The sequence below is a fragment of the Paroedura picta genome, chromosome 6 (assembly GCF_049243985.1).
Source record: "Paroedura picta isolate Pp20150507F chromosome 6, Ppicta_v3.0, whole genome shotgun sequence".
NCBI lineage: Eukaryota > Metazoa > Chordata > Lepidosauria > Squamata > Gekkonidae > Paroedura > Paroedura picta.
This window is the reverse complement of record NC_135374.1, coordinates 64,861,560-64,887,293: the sequence shown is the minus strand read 5'-3', so window position 1 is coordinate 64,887,293 and position 25,734 is coordinate 64,861,560. Positions and strand designations below refer to the sequence as shown.

Genomic DNA, 25,734 nt, shown 5'->3' with positions numbered 1-25,734 from the left:
AATTCCCAGAGTTTGCTTAAGATAGACACTATTAAATTAATTTGTGATACACATCTATTAAAGTAGCTTTTGTAGACATAATCCAATGCTCTGTATATTATATTATATTATATTATATTATACTATACTATACTATACTATACTATACTATACTATACTATACTATACTATACTATACTATACTATATTCTTTGTTAAATTCCAGAGGCTGTTTTTGTTTTGCTTTTTTATTACCTGCTTTAGGATTACAGAACATGTGGGTGAAGTGATACAGGAACAAATGCCTTATTCTGAAATGACATTTTAATTGTTTCTCCATTGTTGAAGTATTTAAAGACATTTGCCTTCATACCTTGCCTTTCTTCTTGCACTATAAAATGCAAAGAGGCATACACTGTATTCACAAATTACTTTAAATTTTATATAATTTGTCATAATTTTCTCAAATAATCTTGAAGTTGTAATGCAGTGGTAGCTGCTGAGCATTCAAGATCCTTAGCTCACTCACAGTATCTCAGTTCACAGTGTTTCTGTAAGAGAGGAGCTATATTAACTGGGAATCTCCCATTCAGATATTAATCATACCCAAGCTTCAGCAAAGCTGCTGTATCATGGTACTCCAAGCAAGCTCTGGGACTTTAAAATATAAATCCAAGACATTTTTCTTGGTATATTATTTGAAATGTAATTAACAATTTACTTTTATCCCCTTTGTTCTTAAGACATTTGAGACATGTACAAATGTTTTACTTTATATCAAAAATAAAAGCCCTGCCACATCAGACCAAAGGTCAGTTTTAATGACTAAATGTGCATAAATGGTGTAATCTGACACTACAGTTCTAAAAAATATTTTAGAAAGTGATTCATGTTATACTGTAGCTATGTTCCAACAATAGCTATTCATGCATTCTTCATTTATGTTCCCAGTATGGCAGTTACAGGTTTAAGGGAACAGTAGTCAATACATTGTGGCCTTCATATTGCAGTGTATATCATTAACACTATTTCGCTCCCTTATATATTTGGGAAACAGCCTCTTGGGAGGAGACTGTTCAGGGCCCTGGTCCGTCCAGGTCTACCCTGATTGGCCCTCCCCCTCCAGCTCCCACCCTCCCTCCTTGCCTGCTGGAAGCCTTGTGGTTGAGGCCTCCATTGTCGCCCACAAGGAGAGAGGCAGCGACAGGGCTTTGCGGCCCACAGTACGCTCCTGCTGGGAGGGAGCTGGGGGGACGTTTCAAGCCTCCCTGCGGGCCACAAAGCCCTGTTGCCGGGGCCAGGGAAGGGGAACTTCCCACTCCCTTTAGCCTGGGAAGCGCTCTCGGCACAGTCAAAGGGAGCCGGGGGGGGGGGGGCTTTCCACTTCCTTTAGCCTGCTTTGCCGGCCAAAGACAGCTGCAGCCACCCTCTCACGCCCGCCTGCCTGCTGCCCCTTTCACAGCCCATTTTTAAAATGGGCTTTGATACTAGTATATTTAAAATAAAACAGAGCCATTCATGTGAGGTTACAATCCACATGTGTTTATGTTGATGTAGTGCTGGCTCATTTTTAATTGATGATGATGATGATGATAATAATAATGTTGGCTTTTAGCAGGGCCTGTAAGACAGAGCTCTTCTGCCAGGTCTATGGTTGAGGCCAGTTCAGGGGAAAGATCTGTCGCCCCCCTCCCTCCCCCCAGGAAGTCATGCCATCAGCTCAGAACATCATGGGTGGGGAATTTATTGACATAGCCCTCTCCTGCCCCTGTGGGAGGCGTACCGTTATGGGGGAGGGGATAGGTTTTGCCACCATGTTGCTATTGTTGGTAATGTTGTATGATGGGGTTTTAATTTTTTTTTTTAATGTAGGGCTTTTATATGTTGTGACCCACCACAAGTTGGTCCTTCCTCTGGGAGTGGTGGGTAAGAAATTTAATAATAAATAAATAAAACTCATTTGTGGGAGTTCCTTTCTCTCTCTCTTATCTCCACAACAGTCAGTCCCACAGCAGACTACATTTGATCACATTAACTATGGATATTGTTAACTAGGGATCCCGTTTAACTAAAACTGAAACCCGTTGTTGATCTGTGGATATGGATTCTGAGTAAATAGAAACCTGATTTGCAGTTCTTGAAAAGCTGGAGCTTTTTACTACCCAAAGAAGTCATGGCTTACAGTTCTTTTAAACTAAGTTAACCAAGAAGTGGAGAATTTAGTCCTATGAGAAAAACGCTGGGAGAAGGATGAGCCCTTCTCAGGTTGGGTTCTGGACTGCTAATCACCAAACCTGTGACTTGTTATAAGCCTAAAGCTTCAATTTTATTTAAAAAAATCTTTTCCATTTCAGCATTATCTGCATACCAGAGGTACTACAGTTTACAATCTGACTACTGGAAGGTCTGTATAGATCTGTACTTCTTCAAATTAATACTGTATTATACTGTGTCTTGGTTTTATACCCAGGAAGTTTCATGTGTTTATGACATAATGTTTTGTTTTTAGAATTGCCTGCTGTACTATTTATCACACACCAAACTGTCTGTATATTTTCCTTTTGGGTTATACCAGTTTTTTACACACATTTTGTTTGTACCAGGCAAATTTAGGATTTTTGCCTGCGTAGTGGAGTCATTTCTTCTCCAGACCATCAATGCATACGTTAGTGCTGGCTCTCTCCTATGGTTAGCAAGTAAATAGGGAGCCAGACTCAGATGTGTGCTTTCCTTCTCAAAACTTTCCCTTCTTTGGTGTCCATTTGTCTCTTGCTCTCTTTCCTGCCCCAGATACAGACACTTTATTCACACAGATGTAGTTAAAGCTATCCATTTTGAGCCTTAAAACAGGATCTTAAATATGGAATATGCATTGAACTGCTAAAACAATTTCTGATGGCTTGTACATTGTTAAAACTTGGCAACATAAGCCTGATTTGCACATATCACTGGTATATGATCCCATATTACTTTGGTATGAATAAAAATGCTATAATCATGTGCACAGGACTAATTGCAAGGGTTCCAGTTGTCACTTGGCCTGGAAGGAGAGGGATTATGTGTATCAATTACAAACTGGTTTTATCACTGTGCTATAAACCTATATATTTTATATTATTAATAATATTTTTTATTTATATCCTGCCCTTCCATGTCACTCAGGGTGGGTAACAATATTTAAAACAACAGTTTAAAAATATAAATCTGTACATTTTTCCTAATGCCCCCAGCTAAAATTACCCAGACAGTGGGTTTTGAAACTCACTTCTGCCTCCAGTGGTGAGGCCAGACATTATTGGTGAACAGCTCCCATCTTACAGACTGTGCAGAATTGATTAATGCCCTGCAGGGCCCTGATCTCTTTTGTGAGCATATTCCATCAGTCTGGAGCTAGGTCCAAAAAGGCTATGGCCTGAGCCGAGGACAACTCTCTCTTTTTTGGGTCGGGGACCCTGAGCAGATGTTGGTCTGAAGACCGTAGTGCTCTTGGGGAGTTATGAGGGGAAACGAAATTCCTTCTGGAGTTTCTACTGTATGTACAAAATTTTTCTGCCATAAGGTTTTCTTTCTTCAATGCAAGTCAGCTTCTTTTATTAAAGTGAAAAGGAAACCTACCCATACAGGAATTTCATATGTTGTGCTTCTGAAATTCTGTATTTAGGCAGTAGTGTACACAATTATTATCAAATCAGTCTTATGTTTTTGTTTGAGGTGTGTGGTTATTCAGCTGTATTAGAGAATTACGGAGGTTGATGTGCTTGCAAAATTGAAGTCTTCAAGATCTTTAGGGAAGGACCATAACTAAGTGGTAGGGCATATGTGTTTATGCAAAATGTCATTAGTTCAATTAATGGCATCTCCAGTTCAAAAGGAATTTTGTAAAATATCTATGCTTGAAACCTGGAGAGCTGCTTCCAGTAATAGTAGGCAGTATTGACCTTGATATGTCAGTGATCTGTCTCAGTGTATGGTAGCTTCATGTCATATCACTGCTTCAGTGATTTTTGACATTTATTAAAATTATATATATCTCCCAAAGCACTGTGGTTTTAGAGAACATTTAAGAGATTAAATTAATACAGCAGTCTGACCCCATGATCATGCAGAATTTTGACATTACCTAGATGGCAAGCTACTCTTCCTCAGCTTTGCATTTTTGGAGTTGTACACTTTCCATTCCTGCCTCTCTAGATAGACTGCCTGGTGCCACCAGCTGTTGCTGGGCTTTTGACAGTTGGCAGTGATTTCTGACAACATCCTTGAGTAGGGGTAGTCAAACTGCGGCCCTCCAGATGTCAGTTTGACTACCCCTGTCCATGAGTGTAACCTGCTTCAAACTCTTGGGAGTCAGGTCTGCCAAAGGACTTCTGGGCAACTGATCTGCTTGTTTGCCTGTTGTGTAGCATGACTCCGTTACTTAGTGACAAGTAGAAAGGTTGTACCAGGTGTTCCACATGTTGTGGCATTCCCAGTGGGGTGAAGTTTGGTTGCTGTAGATTCTGTTGGGCAGAGCAATAAACCTGAGTATTTGGTTCACCATCAGCTTCTTTTCCCCATGAGTGCAGACAACAAAACTTTTATTCCACTACTTTTGCTTATTTTTAGAATTTACAGAAGCTTTAAACAAACATATCTATTCTTAATTTATTTCAGATTTCAGTGAGGAATCTATAGGGTAGTCTTGTAGATTCAGAGGCAATCTCACCTGTTTGCCTCTGAATAAATCTTACCTGGAGGATCATTTCCAAGGTGTCGCGATGGGTTGGACACGACTTTGCACCTAACAACAACAAAATCTTACCTTAATGATGAGACGGCTTTTCAACAGGAGGAAGGGGCTAGAGCAGGAAGGGGTGCATAGGGGTAGGTCTGTTCCTCAGAGCAGCTGTTTGGTGGCAGAAGGTTCCAGGTTCACCCTCAGCATCTCCAGTTTAAAGAATGTGGTAGTAGGTGACATGAAAGATCCTAGAGCAGTGTTTTTCAACTTTGTGACCATGGAGAACCCCTTGAAGTATTATTCACGCTTTGAGGACCTCTGGAAATGATGTCAGCTGGCTCACACCCCCAGAATTCATGTGCCACCAGAAGTGACATCACCAAGACACTCCCACTTGATGTAACATCAGCAGACCACTCCCACATTGCAGGGAGTGGTGTTACCATGCCTCTTCCTATGTTACCAGAATTGACATATCTATTAGGCCCATCCCACAACACCTACATGTTACTTTTACACATTGCTAGCGATGTCAGCTTGGGGGGGGGGGGCTGGCCAGTACCCAGGGGCTACCAGGAGGCCCACCAGCAGGGCTAGAACTCCAGAAGCACTTTTCCATTGGTTGGTTTCTGGCACAGGGACTCTGGGGACTGGTAATTCACATGGCCTTTCATGTGTGGCACAAAGGCTCTTGATAGCCTTTGCGATTTGGCCACTGTGTGACACGGACTGGTGGACTAGATGGGCCATTGGCCTGATCCAATATGGTATCTTTTGTTCTTATGACTGTGATGATCTTATTCTTGATGCTTGAGAGGCAACAGCGGGAGGGCTTTTGGAGTTCTGGCCCTGCTGGTGGACCTCTTGATAATTTCTGGGATTTGGTGACTGTGTGACACAGAGGACTGGACTGATCCATCATGGCCTCTCTCATGGTCTTATGATTAACTGATAGCCCATCTGGTGAATATTCCTTGTCAGGAGCGGGGCTGGCTTCTGTAAAGTTACACTGCAGGAGTTTGAGGATGAAGAAGCTCTGGCCAGGCTCTAAGCTTCTGGTGGAGGGAGGACACCCTATATTCTGCCCAAAGAGATCCAACCCCCTTGCTCAGGCTTTGGCCACAGCCTCTTGAATCCATCTCAGGCACCTTTTCCTTGAAGGAGAGCAAACAGCGAGCCCAGAGTGCAGGTATTGTTCAGTTAATGCTGCATAGGAGATTGGGTTGTATTCTTTGAGATTGTCACTCATTGTCATTCATCTCAGCTGTCATAAAGCCCACCATGCAAAGCAGCAATTCTCAGGGTCAGAAATGGTTGTCAGGGCAAAGGGAAACGAGGGAAGAAAGGAATCCTTTTGCAGGCTGTGCACAGTCCTTGCACTGGACCCTGGTGTAGTAGCTCTCAGCTATGGATGCCATCAATTCCCTGGAGAAAATGGCTGTTTTGGAGGGTGAACTCTGTGGCATTATGCCCCACAGAGGGTGAGGGATGCCAGCCTCCAGGTGGGACTTCCTACTTTCTTCCTTGCTATTGGGGGGGTGCAACAGGAGAGGGAACAGGGGGAGGGGCTATGGGCTCCAGCCTCCTCTACCCCCTCCCCAAACAAGCCCTGGCTCCCTTTCCGTTGCAAACTCACCAGTTTTAGGCAGAAGCCCCCCCCCCCCCCCCGCCGTTCTCTGCCTTTTTATTTGCTATGGACCATACAGAAGGTAAGGAAGCATGGGAATGGGCTGTGGGCGGTTATGAGCCAACCTTGTTTTTGTCTGTCTCTCTCTCTTTCTCCCCCTCGCCTCCCAGCCACCATCCCCACGAGTGCCCTAGTACTCTTTCTTTTACAAAGCTCACCAGTTTTATACAGAAAAATGCTGCCGCCACCCTCAACTGCCTCTATGCCTTCTTTCTTGCCATCAGGTCATGTAGCAGGAGAGGAAGCAGCAGGAGGGGCTATGGGCTATGAAGAGCCAGCCTTCTCTCTCAGAGCCAGTTTGGTGTAGTGGTTAGGAGTGCGGACTTCTAATCTGGCATGCCAGGTTCGATTCTGCGCTCCCCCACATGCAACCAGCTGGGTGACCTTGGGCACTGATAAAACTGTTCTGACCGGGCAGTGATATCAGCGCTCTCTCAGCCTCACCCACCCCACAGGGTGTCTGTTGTGGGGAGAGGAATGGGAAGGCGACTGTAAGCCGCTTTGAGCCTCCCTCGGGTAGGGAAAAGCAGCATATAAAAAACAACTCTCCTTCTCCTCCTCCTCCTCCTCTGCCCCCCTCCCCACACAAGCCCTGGCTCCCTTTCCTTTGCACACTCCCCTGTTTTATGCAGAACTCTCCCCCCACCACAAAAATGGCTCTCTGCCTTTTTCCTTGCTGTAGGGCGTACCTCATGTCTGCCTGTCTGTCTCCCCCAATCCACCATCTCCACCAGCCCTGGCCCTCTTTCCTTAACAACCCTCACCAGTTTTATACAGAAAAATGCCCCCCCCCCGGCTCTTTGCCTTCTTTCTTGCTATCAGATCATGCAGCAGGAGAGAAAGCAGAGGGCTCTTAAGAGCTCTTAAGAGCCAGCCTCTCCCTCTCCCCCCCCTCAGAAACACAGAACCTCTGAATAGCGCTGCAGGTAAGGAACATTCTCCAAGGAGCACAAATACTATCAAGCAGGCTTGACAAGGACTGTTGGTGGCAGGAAAGACAATAGGCAGTTTAAATTGGGAATAAGTATGCAGGCTCCACCTCCTCCCAGCTGGGAAAACCATCAGTGGGCTAAACCTGCTTGAGGGGAAGGGGAACAAGAGAAATAGCCAGTTCCCAGGCCTAGCTAAGGCAGCAGGGAAAATGGCAGGGGTCACTTCCAACCCCCCACCTGGTGGACCCTTGGGGGTCCCTGGCCCTCTGGCTGGGAAACACTGCCTGTCTGAGTAAATACTGATTTTGATGGACCAGTGGTCTGATTTAGTATAGGGCAGGTTCATGTGAAAGCTTGTAATGTAGATGGCAGTCAGGCGTTAGATTTTTAGTACATGTCTTTGGATCAACTTTCTAAGAGTTTAGACAAAAATACTATGATAATAGGCTGTGGGCTATTTTTTTTTCTAGCATTGTTAATTATATATGCTTCTAAATACATTCACAGAATGCTTCAGGAAATGAAGTCTTTGGTTTTGCCTTTCATTAATATTTAATTAGTCAAAACTAATCAATTCAACTTAATGTGATGTGGGAGGATCAAGAAGATACCTAACTCTGGATGTCTCAGGGTGTGCCCCATGCTCCAATGTAGTCTTCTAGGCCCAGGTAAATTCCTCCAGTAAAATCGGCTAGGCTTTAACTGTAATAAAAATGCAAAGGCCTATACCAGGAGGGGTCGAACTGCAGCTCTCCAGATGTCCATGGGCTACAGTTACCATGCTGGCAGGGCTTCATGATAATTGTAGTTCATGGACATCTGGAGAGACACAGTTTGGCCACTCTTGGCCTAGACCAATATCAGAAAAATTGAACATTGCCTTTATTGGGGGTTTTTTTAATGGAGGACTTTTTCCCCAGTACAAATTTGGGCATTTTGGGGAACAAATGTAAAATTTTCTTTTATGCAAAAGATGTTTTTGAGGCAATCTTAACTCTCTTAACATTGTTTTCTGTTAATTACTTGAGACATTTGGTAATAGTAACTTATTGCAATTCCTTTAGACTGTACTATTCTCAAATCTCAGTTGTTGACCAGGTCTTTTTAAAAATGACAATTTGGCAGTCCTATGTTCTGGTCCCTTTAAGGCATCAGAAATATATGAGAAAGGGTGACCTAACTTCACATGTTTATCACAAAATGATTATATGTTGCATTACTAGGGCTCATTTCTGAAATCTCCACTTAAAATCAATTCCACTAAAATGACTAAAACAATTCATTGCAATCTCTTGACATATATTTTTTTTATTAACAGCTAATGTTGAAATATTTTGTATTTCATTTAATATTTTCTTCACTTGTAGTCTTAACTATGAAAGATACTCTGGCATTTTAAGAGTTTTTTAGAACTTTTTTTTGCATTAAGTAAGCAGAGGATGTTAAGTACCAAAAGTAATTGTGTCTGAAAATAACTATTCTCCACCATGCAGGCTCTCATATGAGGGAAAGCAATTTTCCAGTTGACTGATTCACAATCTTTGTTTTGAATAACTCACATTTTAAGTAGCTTTCTGAATCTTTGGTAGTTTAGTTCTTAATATGTGTTAATATTGAAATATAAGATTTGAATGTGGAAACTTGGACTCTTGTTATGCCTGGCTTTGTTTTCAGATAATTTTTAATGGTTCCAACTAACAGTGTTTATAATAAATATATGTTCCTCTTGTTAATGAGGGAATGCAAAATACCTTGATGAATGTTGAAGAAGCCCTGCAAAGTCATAAATTCGGGGTTTCAGGCAGGGAAGAGATGTTTATTGTGACAAATAGTTTGGCCAACAAAACCATTTGCCAACCTGTCAGCAGTAGGGAAGACAGATTTATTTTGAGACATGCTAAGTTGAGTTATATAAATTTGGAGATGTAGGTATGGGAATGAAGGGGAAAAGGTACAGGGCAGCACATGTGGAATTCAAATCCAGTATGGGATTCATCAGAAATCATCCCAGCCATAAATATAAGAGTTAAAAAGCTTAGTATGTTCTGCAGAAGCAGACAAGCTAAGGGACAGGGAACTGTGTGGTGTGGTGGAATTAAGTCTACCTTCCAGACTCTGTTTCATAGTTCCTGCTTTAATTGTGTCTATTCCTTGGAACATGCCAGCCTGTCCCTTGTACAACTTAGGTAGCCTCGAGTTTTGTTTCTTTTTCTTAGTTCTGTAACAGCTTTGTAATGTTTTGACAGTTTTCCAGTTCTATTGTGGTGTAGTGAATAGAGATATATTTTAGCACATAAAGATAATTGTTTTGCTTCTAAGGGTTTCACACTGTGTTCTGAGATCTCACCCAAGCCATTTGGCCGCTGTCAAATCATAGACCAAATATTTCTGACTGGACTAAGGTTCATTAGCAGGTAGGGCAAGAAAGGAGTACGTAGCAGCTCACACAGCCAGTGTGGTATGGTGGTTTGGACAAGTGTCTGGGAGACTAGTTTCTGTGAGATTGAAATCCCTACTGCTGCCATGGTAGCTTACTGGGTGACCTAGAATCAGACACACCTTCTCAGACTAACCTACCCCATAGGGCTGTGAGGATAAAATGGAAGAATGGGGAATTATGTAAAATCCTTTGGAGCTCCATTGCGGAAGATATAGGATAAAAATTAGTTAAATAAATAAGCCTGGCCCATCAGTGCCTTCAGCTGTGGATAGCTAAAAAGATTAGAGCAGGATTTAAGTGGTGGCAGCTACTCAAATAACATGAGATAAGAGAAAGCAAGAGAGGATTCCAAAATCCCTCACAAAGACACAGATTCCCCCCCCCCCACCTGTCAGGTATTATTGGGAGAGAAGTGAGAGATAATGGGCGGGGGCGGGGCTAGACATCACTTGGTATCAGTAGGAATTTGTTTTGATCCATAAGGTTCCCTTCTACTGTAGGGATATGCCATTCATGGAAAACCCCATGTGAAGCCAATCCTATATATTTAGAATAACTGCAGTACTTCAAAGTCTATGTCTTAACCACCACCCTGCTTAACAAAGTTTGATGTCTTCCTCCAGCCAGAGGAATTACTTAAAGGCTCCTTAGGCCAGAAGCAGGCTTCATTCTTTGTTAAGGAGTGTATGGTGATGTCTGTTTTTATAAAATTATCAGATATCAGCATAAAATTATAACTCTGATGAATACACTTAAACTCTTTTAAAAATTTATCCCAGTATTTTTTTGTTTTAATTTAGTGATGTGATCTGTTACCCTGCTATGTGAGCACAAATATTGTGACATGTGGTGCTGAAAACAATATTACTAGTTTTATTCCTTCCTAAGCAGAGTTGAAGTCAGGATGAAAAAGGAAAATCTTTTCATACCTTTTGGATTTGCACCAAGGACTTCAGAAGCTGTTGTGCCCTAGTTTTCAACACAGACGGTTCCCAACCAACAAGCAAGACCAAATTACTTCTGTGTGTTATGAAGAGGGTTTTTTGTGTTGAGCTTTATGGCATGGATTAGTGATAGTTTTCTTTATTTTATTTTTAAGATGATGATGAGTTAATTGTGTTGATTGATTTGGCATTTTTTCTAAGTCACTTTAGGGAAAAACAGGAGTACAAATGTTTTAAATACAGAAACAGCTGCAAAAAGCAAGGGAAAAAACTAGCCCTTTCATCTGCACTCAAGTTTTGTAGCGCTTTCTCAGGATCTGCCATTTCTCCTTGTTCCCACTTTGCTGACTTACCATGTAACTCCTGTCCTTCTCCGAGGGGGGAATATAAAAATCAGGCCCTTCCCCCAATTTGATCATATTTTTATTCAGTTTGCTATTAATACACCCAATAAAATCGCTTCACAGAAAACACTGTTAGTTAAAAACAGTTCACTACCTGTCTGCTGCCGTACCTTCCTCCTGATAAAGTGAACTAGCCCTTGGAATCCCTCATTTATATCCAAAGACACAGGGACAGTGCTATTGCAAGCCATGTTACATCCTTCTAAGATTAGAAGGTTATAAATCAGAACTACCAATAGTATGCTGAAACTTTTTTTTTTCTAAAATGGAAAAGGGATAGTAAAGGGATAGCTTGCATAGGGTCCATTCTGTATTCTCCAGAACTTGTGTCAAATGTCTTCTCCAAAAGGAGTTTCATGGGGGCCCATATTAGGGGGCAGTAACAGGGACCTCCCAAGCCCAATCCACATCTAACTTGGAGGGCATGTAGGGGGCTCCCCAGGAAGGTCCCTGAGAATTTGAAGCATATAGATTACAAAGGGTCTGTTCTCCCTTTGAGGAGAGAGCATCTGTCTTGTGTTGATTCTTGCCAGTTGCTAGGGAGGCAAGAGGTAATATCTTTTCTTCCACTTCCTGCTTCATGGCAGGAATTTCCCTTGTTCCAATTTTCCCTCCTGCCTTCGAGGGAGAACAGTTGACTACATAGTTCTGCCCTTTATCCTTGCTGTTTTTTCACCTTTTGGCTTTCTTTCCTCATTCCCTTCAATTCCCTAATCCTTTCTCTTTCCTTCCCTCATAGAACTGATAGCCACCCTCCCTTTTTAGAAGGGAGAGTATCTGTTTCTTTTAAGTGTTCACAGCTCTTCCGACCACCATTTTGACTCACTTAAGCACAGTTCTATATGGCTATTAACACCATGGCCAGTAGTGGACCAGAGGATGGCTTCCTTTCCAACAGGAACCTGGTGGTCCTCATTAAACACGCATCAAGAGAGCATCAGGCCTGGTGGACATTGCCTCCCAGCAGGCTGTACCAACCAGAGCCGAAAATGCAAAGTGAGCCCAGGCGGCAGGACCATCCAGCCGCATGAAAAAAATGGCTCTGTTGTGGTGTGGGCTCCTGCTGAACAGCCTAACTGATGAGGGTTGGCTCCTGATTACAAGACACTCACTTGATAATGAAAGTACTCGGCTTGACTAGGGCCTGTTTTTGAAATTAATTTGTTGTTGTTGTTATGTGCGAAGTCGTGTCCGACCCATCGCGACCCCATGGACAATGATCCTCCAGGCCTTCCTGTCCTCTACCATTCCCCGGAGTCCATTTAAGTTTGCACCTACTGCTTCAGTGACTCCATCCATCCACCTCATTCTCTGTCGTCCCCTTCTTCTTTTGCCCTCGATCTCTCCCAGCATTAGGCTCTTCTCCAGGGAGTCCTTCCTTCTCATGAGGTGGCCAAAATATTTGAGTTTCATCTTCAGGATCTGGCCTTCTAAAGAGCAGTCAGGGCTGATCTCCTCTAGGACTGACTGGTTTGTTCGCCTTGCAGTCCAAGGGACTCGCAAGAGTCTTCTCCAGCACCAGAGTTCAAAAGCCTCAATTCTTTGAAGCTCGGCCTTCCTTATGGTCCAACTTTCGCAGCCATACATTGCAACTGGGAAGACCATAGCCTTGACTAAACGCACTTTTGTTGGCAGGGTGATGTCTCTGCTTTTTAGGATGCTGTCTAGATTTGCCATAGCTTTCCTCCCCAGGAGCAAGCGTCTTTTAATTTCTTTGCTGCAGTCCCCATCTGTAGTGATCTTGGAGCCCAGGAAAATAAAATCTGTCACTATCTCCATTTCTTCCCCTTCTATTTGCCAGGAATTGAGAGGGCCGGATGCCATGATCTTTGCTTTCTTGATGTTGAGTTTCAAGCCAACTTTGGCACTCTCCTCCTTCACCCGCATCAACAGGCTCTTTAGTTCCTCTTCACTTTCTGCCATTAGAGTGGTATCATCTGCATATCTGAGGTTGTTGATATTTCTCCCTGCAATCTTGATCCCAATTTGTGACTCCTCTAATCCCGCATTTCTCATGATGTGCTCTGCATACAAGTTAAATAGGCAAGGCGACAGTATACAGCCTTGCCGAACTCCTTTCTCAATTTTGAACCAGTCAGTGATTCCATGTTCAGTTCTCACTGTTGCTTCTTGACCTGCATATAAATTTCTCAAGAGACAAATAAGATGCTCTGGTATTCCCATCTCTTTAAGAACTTGCCACAATTTGTTGTGCTCCACACAATCAAAGGCTTTAGCATAGTCAATGAAGCAGAAGTAGACGTTCTTCTGGTACTCCCTAGCTTTCTCCATGATCCAGCGTATGTTGGCAATTTGATCTCTAGTTCCTCTGCCTCTTCGAAATCCTGCCTGTACTTCTGGAAGTTCTCGGTCCACATATTGCTTGAGCCTAGCTTGTAGGATTTTGAGCATAACTTTGCTAGCATGAGAAATTAGTGCGATGGTGCGGTAGTTTGAACATTCTTTGGCATTGCCCTTCTTTGGGATTGGAATGTAAACTGACCTTTTCCAATCCTGTGGCCATTGGCCATTGTTGAGTTTTCCTTTTCCAATCCTGTGGCCATTGTTGAGTTTTCCTTGAAATTAATATGAGACCTCAAATAATTTTTTAATTAATATGAGACCTCAAAATTAATATGAGACCTCAAAATAATAACATCTGAAGCTTTAAGAAAGAAATGGTCACTGTTTTGGAAGGTGAAAGGCAAGTATAAAATTATTTGAGGTCTCTTGAAATTAATATGAGACCTCAAATAATTTTATACTTGCCTTTCACCTTCCAAAACAGTGACCATTTCTTTCTTAAAGCTTCAGATGTTATTATTTTTGGAAGTTTTAATCCCTCAATATTTTGTTAAATTTCAGATTTTCATGTAAATTTGTGACCTTCAGATTTCTAGGGAAGTTCCCCCTATCTGTTCTTAGCTCTTCTGCTCTGTCCGTACCCTGTGACCTTACTTAGATGTATGACCAATTTTTCTTCTGGAGAATTCATTGTAATACAGCTTAATGAGGAAAAGACGTGGATACTTTTTCTTGCTGTGGCACTCTTGCGTTAAATATATAGGGTAACAGTTTCTTGTTCCTTGAAGCATCTCTTTTTTCATACTGCTTGATCTGTAATTCTGTTTGAATAGGAATAGCATAATTGATAGTTTCTGTTATTTCTTTTCCACACTGATTATCAAGCATTAGAAAAATTGCTGGAAAAGGAAGGTGTAGGAAAAAGTAAATAAGTGCAGATAGAATCCAAAGTAGTTCCACAGTATTTTTCTATTATGGAATACAGTTTTGAGTTCATTTTATTTCTTAGTATAATGAAACTTAATAGAAAAGTGAGCCTTGACAAAATTAGGTGTTTCATGTAGAATCATAAAAGTCATGCGGTACACATATACTTCTCTGAGCATTAAGTTCAGGGATTCACAACCAGAGTTACACGTTAACCTGGGGTGATGGAGTGTGTGCTGTGGGTTGTGTTTTTTGGAATCAGCAGCGGTGGTGGCCGAGCAGGCAGACTGAAGTGCTCATAGGTGGCGATGGAGAGATTAAAAAATTCAGGTACTCTTCAGACCCAAGAGGAAGAGAGTGGGGGAAGTATGCAACTCTTCTGATGGTTTGAAAAGAGAAACTGGGGAGAGGCTGCAACGGTAACTGCATTTTCTCCCAGTCCTGCATCCCGTTGCAACGTGAGAGTCCCTTTTCCTCCACTGTTGCTTTTCCCCCTTTGGGAAAAATGCCTGCAGGTGCTTTTCCCTTCTCTCCTCCCTCCCTTGTTTTCTCCAGATCATCTGCTCAATCCCAACTGTCTCTGCAGGTAGAGGTTAGGTGCCCCCAGCTCTCTCCCCCCTCCCCAGGAGAGTGAGGAAGTCTGCAGGGGCCTCTTAATCTTGCAGTGACTGAAAAAAGGGACAACCAGAGGGAAGCACTTACAAGAAGTCTCTAGCTCTCACCTGGAGGTTGGCAACCCTGGGTGGTTCATGACTTATCACTTCTGGGATGTTGGCTGGGAAGACATGGCCAGCTGACATTATTTCTGGGATACCTTGAAGCCTGAAAAATATTTCAGGAGTACCTCTGCGGTCAAAAGATTGAAAAAGGCTGCTCTAGTTTGTTAATCTAGCTGTATTTTAAAGGCTGTTTTCAGACTAAGCATCAATTTAGAAGGTATTTCAAAGTGCCTAGTACATATTTGAAGTTCTGCACAATAATTAAACCTGAAGACCTGGGGAGGGGTGGAGGAGAGAGGAAAAAATGAGGACTTTTTTTCTTCTTCTGGAGAGTTAATTGTAATGTGGTCTAATGAGGCGAAAGCTGGAGGAGTACTGAAAAAATATGAACTATTTTCTCTTTTACTGAGTGAGATGCTTTTAACACATGATGGACGATATAAATGTTTACTGCTCTTAAATATAAGCTGTCTTTAAGTATACCTCAACTTGGTTAATCCAACTGTTCTACTGCAGATCAACATGGTTATCTGCTGAAACTAGGGGGGCATGCAAGGCTTTCATTGCTTCTGTTTCCACTTGACCTCTTGTCCTCTTCCCTTGTGATTTACCTTTTCATTTTTCTCGCTAACCACTGTGCCACATATCCACAGACTGGATAACACATAGTTTATTGTCCTACCTTTCTGATTTGGAGATGGAGGGAGGGAAACTGCGCCAAAGCCTCATAGGGGAACTGAAATTCTCTTTCAGTGGGAGAGGTCATTCAGAGTAGTTAGGTCATGCCTCTTGCTCCAGGCAGGGCTATGCAAGTTTGTACTGACTGTATTGGCTCACAGCAAGGTTGTGACCCTCCAGTTCAATATCCCTGCTGCTCCAGCAGGACACTTGAGATTAGTTCTGCTTTCTTGGAGATTTTTGATTTATTGGTATGGAAAATAAAAAAGCCTTGAAGAAAGGCACCATTGCCAGCCTTAAAAAAGAAAAAAAGAGACTGTTAAAACTAGCCTTTTCCAGTTGAGGTTCCAGCCACTGGAGACTGGCCAAGAGCATGTACATCTACAGCAGCACAAGTCACCATCAGTGCTGGGAGACCCAACACTTTGGGCTGTTTATCCCCAACTGTCCTCAACTGCACAGGAAAAAACTTGGCAGAGGTCTGCTGGGTCCCAGCCTAGACCCATTCTTTTGTAGTCTTTTACCTTGTTAGCACGAAAGACAGAAAGGCCTTGAGGAAGGGCCTCATTGCTGGTCTGAGATAGAAAGGGGAGACAGTTGTGACAGGCCTCTCCCATCTAAAACTTAAGGCATTGGAGACTCTCACAGGCCTTTGTTGGTGCTGCCAGACTTGAGATTTTGGGTCGTTTCCATAGCCAACCCGACTGTGCTGGAAAAATGCCAGCAGAGCTATACTAGTTTCCGACAACCATGAGGAGATCACAGTGAGTGGCCTGCCCTTACGGACTTGGAGGCTTCTGGGTCTACAGGAAGTCCGAGGATTGACGCTGAAGACCCCTCCTCTCCAGGATACATTCACAATACTGTAGCAAGGCAGATCTTGTGGAGTAGGAAACTTGTAGCAGAGATTTAGCATTAAAGTTGCTATGCTAAATAGAAATTGAAGAAAGTTTGGGAATGTACAGGGCTTGTGATGCTCCAAATCCTTTTCTATCTCATTGATTTGATTTTGGTGGTGGTGAATGAGGGAATCAGAAATTCCTTGTTCTAGTCCTTAGGCCTGTCCCAATCCACAGATCTCTATGCAGTGATACACAACATACACACAGTTGTGTTTGATATTCTTTTTCTTTGCCTGACAAAGGTATGAAAACCATTGGGTTTGTAGCTTCTTGAGTATGTTTAGAAGGGTCTTAGAGTTCAGGAAGTTCAAGAAACACTGTTTTAAGAGGGCAGTTTTATTTTTTACTTGACCATCTGCCTTTCTTAAATATTTATAGAATTTGAAAGCTGGTTATAGTTTGTTTTTTTTTACATAATACATACCATGATAGTATTTTTTAAATAATGCTGCATTTCTGCTTATAGGTACCCTTAATTTTCAATGCATTCACCTAGTTATGAATGATCAGGCTGCATAGTGCTGAAACTTGGCAAAACTATTGAATTTTTAATAAATAGCCACTAGAGCTCTAATCAGACTACAGTGTTTTGAAAAACTGTTGTCACCATGTGTGTTTTTTGTTTATTTGTCATTTTTCAGGTTTTTGCTGGTAAACCTTTGACAAAACAATAATGAGCATGGTATTTATTTTCCTGTATTCTCAGGTAGTGCATTTGTTTATTATGAAAGACACTTTTTAGCTGTATAAGACTTATTTTAATCTTAGGCTGCCCAATACTAATATCTCTAGGTTATATAAGGATTAAAAGTTTAGCAGTAACTATTTTCAAAAAAGGGGGAAAACATTTTAAAGGAAGACAGAGGTAGAAGGAAGCATTTGGATATTTGAGGGAAAAATTAGGTTATAAAAAGCAATGGGTAAATAAATATAAAAGAGGGTAATTTGGGTATATTTTCAGCAAAAATAAAAATAGACAAAACTTTATAGAGAAATACAACTTATTGTCTTTATTCAGAACTGCAGGAATAAATGGAAATTTTAAAGAAACATTAAAATTAAAATTGTGAGACTCCCCTGTCCCTAGGTTGTATAGGTTTCCCATACAAAAGGGGTGAGAGGAAGAGGCTCACTCTGGCCTTCAAACTGGTAAGACCTTGAAGACTCCCTGGCCCCATCCCTACATGGCCTGGATCCAATGTCTTTTCCATCCACCTGGGAGGCTATAAAATGAAAAGAAGCCTACTGCTTGCATCCCTTCCCTGCTTCTTCCTTGTGCTGTTCAGTTCTGCCTCTTATTCCCCCACACTCTGGCCTTCCCCATACCCAGGCTTGCTGTTGCCTTCGGGCCACATTTCTTCCACTACTGTTTGACTCCCAGCCTTATTCTTGGCTAGGTTGGGGCTCTCTGCCCGAGTCATGGCCATCTCCCCTTCCAGCCCTCTTTGTCCAGGTGAGTCAAGCCACCATCTGTCCATGTTTTGGGTAACCAGAGTGGGGTTGAGTTGAGCCAGTTTCAACCTTTCAGGAGAAGCCAAGTAACCCTTAACTGCCTCCAAGATTTCCCCCAGAGCCCATTTTTGATGGGGATGGAGATGCTAACAATACCACAAGACCAGGTTCCACATGAATCTCACCTAGGTCAAATGTACATAATTCCATGGGTGCAATTACAATTGCCTACACCAGTGATTCTCAACCAGGGTTACTCCAATTCGGGATTTAATTTTTAAAATTTAACTAACGCAGGGAGGAGTCAGGAGGACAGGGTGGTTTTCTGCTCATCTTTCTGGTCTATGGTGGCCTTATTGAATTTGCACGCAATTGAAAAAATGGGAGGTAAAAACTGAATCTGTTGTATTCCCCCCATTGGCTCCTCAGATTTCCCCCTCTCATAATTTCTTCTTAGAGACCCATCAGCAGAAAATGGCTGGAGGACAGACAGCTGATGTAATCAAAGGGATCCAGATATTCAAGTAGGAGAGGACTGTGTCCAATGCTGCAGTCCCAAACAACCATTTTCTCCCGGGAAACTGATCTCCGTAGTCTGGAGATGACCTGCAATTTCAGGGGTTTCCTGGTCCCACCTGGAGACAAACAGTCGTAGCTGAGAGCGACTATATCTGGATTATTATTTAATAAGCATTTTACTTTATTAGTGATGACAGGCACACTAAACATGTGACTTCAGGGGCATGGCAGGATGGCTGGTCAGCTGGCATTACTTGTGGGGTTACTCAAAGCTTGAAGAATATTTCAGGAGTTACTGCACAGTCAAAAAGTTGAGAAAAGCTTGCCTATGTGGTGGCCATCACAGTCCTACTTGATGTCACTTGGCTCATTGGATGAATGGGGAGACAGCTTTGCAAGCCTAGAGATCCAGGTCTGTACCATTGCCCTTATTGGACATCATCATATCCTTTATCAGTGTCTAGTCACAAAGGCCAGGTTCTCTGCAGCTTTCAGTCAGAGGGGAGGAACGAGCAACTAAGCCTGATGGATCTGACATTTTATTGTATCTTTGCTCTGGAGCAGATTGGAAAGCCATCATGAGATTAAATGTTGTCCTTGATAAAGAATAATCATACAGCTAAGTTGTTGGGAGTCTTTCACTTGTCTTCAACCCAGTTCAAGCAGAGGCTTTTTGTGACACAGCCTTATTATCCATATCAAAATATACACAGCTTAGGCCCTACTTACTTACAGGACCACTTACTTCTTCATGCCCCCTGCAGGGCCCTCCACTCTGTGGGTATGAATTTACTGATGGTCCCGGGCCCCAGGAAGTGCGCCTGGCCTCAACCAGTGACAGGGCTTTTTCAGTCCTGGTCCTACCCGGTCGAATGAGCTCCTGGAAGGAACTGCAGGCCCTGACAGAGCTCTCAGGGTTCCACAGGGCCTGCAAAACGGAACTCTTCCACCAGGTGTTTGGTTGAGGCCGGGCTGAAGCCCCAGGGTATTCAATAGGGGCTTCCTTGGCTTGGTGTTAGACCAGACCCAGATGATAACAACTATCCCAATTTATATCTAGGGCGTTGTTGACCATACTAGAGTCCGCAGCTATAAGTTGTTGGGGAAAGGTTTTTAAATATTCGCCATCTTAATTGTATTTGCAATTTTGGGGGGTTTTGTGGTTGTTTTATGGATTTTTAAAATTATTATATGATGTTTTATTGTTAACCGCCATGAGCCAGCTTGCTGGGAGTGGCAGTATACAAATCCAACTAATAAATAAATAAAAATAAATATCAGTGGAACTACTGATTCTTGGAGTCTGGATTCTCAGTATAAGCTGGATTCTCAGTGCATAAGCTGTTTACAGCAGAGGTATCAGAAACACACGGGTTTTCACTGACCTAATTGGTAGTCACTGTTTTCTACTAGAAAAGTACCCTCTTCAGAAAAGTCATCATTCTGACTAAGAGGCTTGCAGATCCCTATGAAGTTTGGGGATAGCATGGGAATCTGTTATGTCAGATGAGTGAGTTTTGTCCATAGTTAGTTGGTTATAGGTTAGGATTTAAACCCTCCTTATGGGCTCCCGTTGAAGAAATTTAATCAAGCATTGACCTCCTTAATAGAAGAAGGTAAGGACCACCAAAATCAGAATTTTTTTCTTTCATATATTCTTGCTAGACAGAAAAGATAAGGAAGTTAGACCTCTTTAGAACTCAGCAAATTAAATTTTCTGCATGTTTCAAAATTCCATATGGTGTCTATTCCTTTAATTGTGCAACTATTAAGTTAATTGTTTATTTTTATTAATTTGAAGGATGCCTGTTTTCATATTTCTATTAACCCATAACATTGTAAGTTTTTACATTTTTCATATACTTTCCCACTATACTGTTGAAGGTCTTTTCCAAGTGCATAGTACTGACTATTGCTTGCCTTAGGCTTTGAGATTGCCATATATTTCCTTCTTAGGAAAACTGGTTAATAGTACTGGAGTCAAAGGTCTGCTTGTTGAGTTAGTGCTCTCTTGTTATTGAGGCCTGTTGGAATCTAAGATTCTTAGTTGAAGGACATCTCAGTTGAGTGACATCTCAATTAATTGCCTCATGGAGAGTACGTTATATAACCATTCTAAATGCTTTAAAGGGCAAGGGGTTTCTGACTCCTGAAAGGGTTCAAGCTACTTTTTCCTTGGTGAGACAGTTTAAATCTCACAGGTTCCAGGCAGTTTGGTGTACACTCTTTGACTACCGGGATTTTTAAGTTATCTGAAGATCAAACGTAAAGTAAAGGAGGCAATAGGCCCACTGTTGGATGCGGATGGACAAACTCTAACGGAGGATGCAAAGAAAGCAGAAAGGCTCAGTGCCTATTTTACATCTGTTTTTTTCCCACAGGTCAAAAGGTTTAGGCACACCTAGAGATGGCAGTAGCCAAGGGATAGTGTCTGGGTGGCAGGTTGACATGGACAGAGAGGTTGTTGAGAGGCATTTAGCTGAACTGGATGAGTTCAAATCCCCTGGGCTGGATGAAATGCACCCGAGAGTGCTCAAAGAACTTTCCGGAGAACTTGCATAACCCATGCCCATCATCTTCAGGGCCTCTTTAAAGACTGGAGATGTCCCCGGAGGACTGGAAGAGAGCAAATGTTATTCCGATCTTCAAAAAAGGGAGGAAGGATGACCCGGGAAACTACAGACCAGTGAATCTGACCTCTGTTGTGGGGAAGATAATGGAGCAGATATTAAAGGGAGCGATCTGCAAACATCTGGAGGACAATTTGGTGATCCAAGGAATTCAGCATGGATTTGTCTCCAACAGGTCCTGTCAGACCAACCTGGTTTCCTTTTTTGACCAAGTGACAGGTTTGCTGGATCGTGGAAATTCGGTTGATGTCGTTTACTTGGATTTTAGTTTTGATAAGATTCCCCATGATGTTCTGATAGATAAATTTGAAGGACTGCAATCTGGATTTTCAGATAGGTGGATAGGGAATTGGTTAGAGAACCACACTCAAAGAGTTGTTGTCAATGGTGTTTCATCAGACTGGAGGGAGGTGAGTAGCGGGGTACCTCAGGGCTCGGTGCTCGGTCCGGTACTTTTTGACATATTTATTCATGATCTAGATGAAGGGGTGAAGGGACTACTCATCAAGTTTGCAGATGACACCAAATTGGGAGGACTGGCAAATACTCCAGAAGATAGAGACAGAGTTCAATGAGATCTGAATACAATGGAAAAATGGGCAAATGAGAACAAGATGCAATTTAATAAAGATAAGTGTAAAGTTCTGCATCTGTGAATTCTCAAAGAAGGGTGTGCCTTATTGCCATGAAGACCCGCAAAGAAAAAGAAATCCCCCCCCCATTTTTTAGTTAATTTTTGTAATTGCAAAAGGAGAAATTGGGGAAACACTTAAATATATATTATATACTAGGGATAAAGCCCATTTGTAAAAATGGGCAGAGCTTGGGCGTTGGGAGAAGTGTTCTTGCAGGGCGTTGTAGGGAGGAGGCAGTGTAGTGTTCCGTGGCAGCTGTGAAGGGAAGGCAGGGAAGCGGCGCAGCGTGGGCTGGGGGGCGGGGTGAGCGACGGGGAGGGGAAGGACCCATGCTCGGGATTCCGGGCATGTGTGGAGCATGGGGGGGCGGGGCTGTGCGTTGGGCCTCGCAACCAGGCCTGCGCGTGACTCCGCGCATGCCTCGTTCATTTAAGGGCCGTGGGAGCAGCCAGGCAGAGCGGCCGGCGCCGGCGAGATGTAAAGCAAGGCCTGCGGAGGACTGGGAGCGTTGTGTCAGTGAGGCTGGAAGGGCAGGGACGGGGATGGTGGCTGGAGGATAGGCGGTGGCTGGTTCTTGGTGCTTTGTGTCGGGGCGGGAAGGGGTCTGGGGAGGGTGGGGGGTGATCGGTCGGCAGGCAGGCGGGAGATTGTGTGGTTGGGGGCGGTGGAAGCGTGTGAAGCAGCGGTGGGGTGGGAAGGGGTCTGGGGAGGGTGGGAGGGTGATCGGATGATGTGTGCGCGGTGAGTGTGTGTGTGTGTGTTCGAAGCGTGGGAAGCGGTGGCGGGGCGCGGGGAGGTTGGGGGGGTTAGCGATCGGCGGTCGGTTGCGTGAGTGTGTGGGTGGGGGGGTGTTTTAAGGGAGGGGAGCGACGGCAGGGTGGGAAGGGGTGTGGGGATGGAGGGGGGGTAGTTGGTGTCGTGCGGGGACGTAGTGTGTTTGGGGGGGAGGGAAAGGAGCAGGGACGCCGCGTCTTTGATGTGGCTTCCCAGCTCTTTTGCCCAGGGTGATGGGAAGGCAGGAGGACTCACCTTGGGTGAAGGCAGCATGTCCTTCGGCGCAGCGAGTCTCCTGGCGGGTGAGGCCGGTGCAAGCGGCCACAGGGGAGACGCGCGTTGCGCGCCTCCCCAGTGGCCACTTGGCCCTTGAGTGGCACTCGGAGGGGCGAATCAGGGCCCCTCCGAGTTTTTATCACGGACAGAGCCCGCCCTAACTCCTCCCCAATAGCCCTTAGGGCTTTATTTAATCCGCTCCACAGGAGCGGTTAAAGATGAGAGTAAGCTAAAAAGTATTGCTACAAGATCACAGAAATCTTTATTGAACAAAAAGTATCACAATGTGATGTTATTGTTTCTTGACATAACTTCTATTTATGTCTATACACTTTTGAAGGTGGTATTTCCCTTTCTCAGTGTTGTAAAGTTTAACTTAATATCCAGATATGCTGGTAGCCCTATTCATTTTAACTGTATGAGAGTATTACTGTCCAAATCGTCCTTTTGATTACTACAGAATTTGTTTTCTACCTTCAACTTCCTCGCCCTCCCCCCACCTTTCAGGTGACAAAATTAAAGATAAATGTGCTATGGTAGCATAGGATTCAGCAGCATGCAGATTTTATTCTGGTATTGGGTATACTTGCAATTTTTCTTAGGTATACTACTGTGGACAAGAATCTCGCAGAAGAAATGGAGTAGCCTTCATAATCAATAAGAGAGTAGGAAAAGCAGTCTTGGGATACAATCCCCAAAATGACAGAATGATCTCAGTTCGAATCCAAGGCAAACCGTTCAACATCACAGTGATCCAGGTCTATGCCCCAACCACTGCTGCTGAAGAGGATGAAGTTGATCAGTTCTATGAAGCCCTACAACACCTTCTAGAAGCAACGCCAAAAAATGATGTCCTTATCATCATGGGGGATTGGAATGCTAAAGTAGGAAGCCAAAAGATAACCGGGATAACAGGCAAGTTTGGCCTTGGAGTACAAAATGAAGCAGGGCACAGGCTGGTAGAATTTTGTCAAGCGAATACAATGGTCATAGCAAACACTCTTTTCCAACAACCCAAGAGACGACTCTACACATGGACATCACCAGACGGTCAACACAGAAATCAGATTGACTATGTGCTCCGCAGCCAAAGAGGGAAAAGTTCTATCCAGTCAATAAAAACAAGACCAGGAGCTGATTGTGGTTCAGATAATGAGCTTCTTGTTGCAAAATTTAGGCTTAAATTGAAGAAAATAGGGAAAAGCACTAGGCCACTCAGGTATGAACTAAATCATATCCCCGACGAATACACAGTAGAGGTGACAAATAGATTTAAGGAATTAGATCTGATAGACAGAGTGCCTGAAGAACTATGGACGGAGGTTCGCAACATTGTACAAGAGGTAGCAACTAAAACCATCCCAAAGAAAAAGAAATGCAAGAAGTCAAAATGGCTGTCTGAGGAAGCTTTACAAATAGCTAAGGAGAGAAGGGAAGTGAAAGGCAAGGGAGAAAGAGAAAGATACACCCAATTGAATGCAGAATTCCAGAGAAAAGCTAGAAGAGATAAGAATGCCTTCTTAAATGAACAGTGCAAACAAATAGAAGAAAACAATAGAATGGGGAGGACCAGAGATCTTTTCAAGAAAATTGGAGATATGAAGAGAACGTTTCATGCAAAGATGGCATAAAGGACCAAAATGGTAGGGACCTCACAGAAGCAGAAGAGATTAAACAAAGGTGGCAAAATTATACAGAAGAACTATACAAGAGCGAGCTTAACATTCCTGATGACCACAATGGGGTAGTTACTGACCTGGAGCCAGACATCCTGGAATGTGAAGTCAAATGGGCCTTAGGAAGTCTGAGCAATAATAAAGCTAGTGGTGGTGACAGCATTCCAGTTGAACTATTCAAAATCTTAAAGGACGATGCAGTAAAAGTGCTACACTCAATATGCCAGCAAATTTGGAAAACTCAACAATGGCCACAGGATTGGAAAAGGTCAGTTTACATTCCAATCCCAAAGAAGGGCAATGCCAAAGAATGTTCAAACTACCGCACCATTGCACTTATTTCTCATGCTAGCAAAGTTATGCTCAAAATCCTACAAGCTAGGCTCCAGCAATATGTGGACCGAGAACTTCCAGAAGTACAGGCAGGATTTCGAAGAGGCAGAGGAACTAGAGATCAAATTGCCAACATACGCTGGATCATGGAGAAAGCTAGGGAGTACCAGAAGAACGTCTACTTCTGCTTCATTGACTATGCTAAAGCCTTTGATTGTGTGGAGCACAACAAATTGTGACAAGTTCTTAAAGAGATGGGAATACCAGAGCATCTTATTTGTCTCTTGAGAAATTTATATGCAGGTCAAGAAGCAACAGTGAGAACTGAACGTGGAATCACTGACTGGTTCAAAATTGAGAAAGGAGTTCGGCAAGGCTGTATACTGTCGCCTTGCCTATTTAACTTGTATGCAGAGCACATCATGAGAAATGCGGGATTAGAGGAGTCACAAATTGGGATCAAGATTGCAGGGAGAAATATCAACAACCTCAGATATGCAGATGATACCACTCTAATGGCAGAAAGTGAAGAGGAACTAAAGAGCCTGTTGATGCGGGTGAAGGAGGAGAGTGCAAATTTGGCTTGAAACTCAACATCAAGAAAACAAAGATCATGGCATCTGGCCCTCTCAATTCCTGGCAAATAGAAGGGGAAGAAATGGAGATAGTGACAGATTTTATTTTCCTGGGCTCCAAGATCACTGCAGATGGGGACTGCAGCAAAGAAATTAAAAGACGCTTGCTCCTGGGGAGGAAAGCTATGGCAAATCTAGACAGCATCCTAAAAAGCAGAGACATCACCCTGC

The 25,734-nt window shown here is 43.1% G+C and overlaps 1 protein-coding gene across 4 annotated transcripts in view; it reads left to right on the top strand.

Annotated features, from left to right (window-relative positions):
- Window positions 1–25,734, top strand: part of KDM6A (lysine demethylase 6A) — a 177,149-nt gene that overhangs the window by 53,859 nt on the left and 97,556 nt on the right. For all 4 annotated transcript variants that reach the window (XM_077342853.1, XM_077342850.1, XM_077342852.1 and 1 more), the window contains exon 4: window positions 2,334–2,383. In XM_077342853.1, the coding sequence (XP_077198968.1) occupies window positions 2,334–2,383 (50 nt within the window). The remainder of the gene's footprint in view (window positions 1–2,333; window positions 2,384–25,734) is intronic.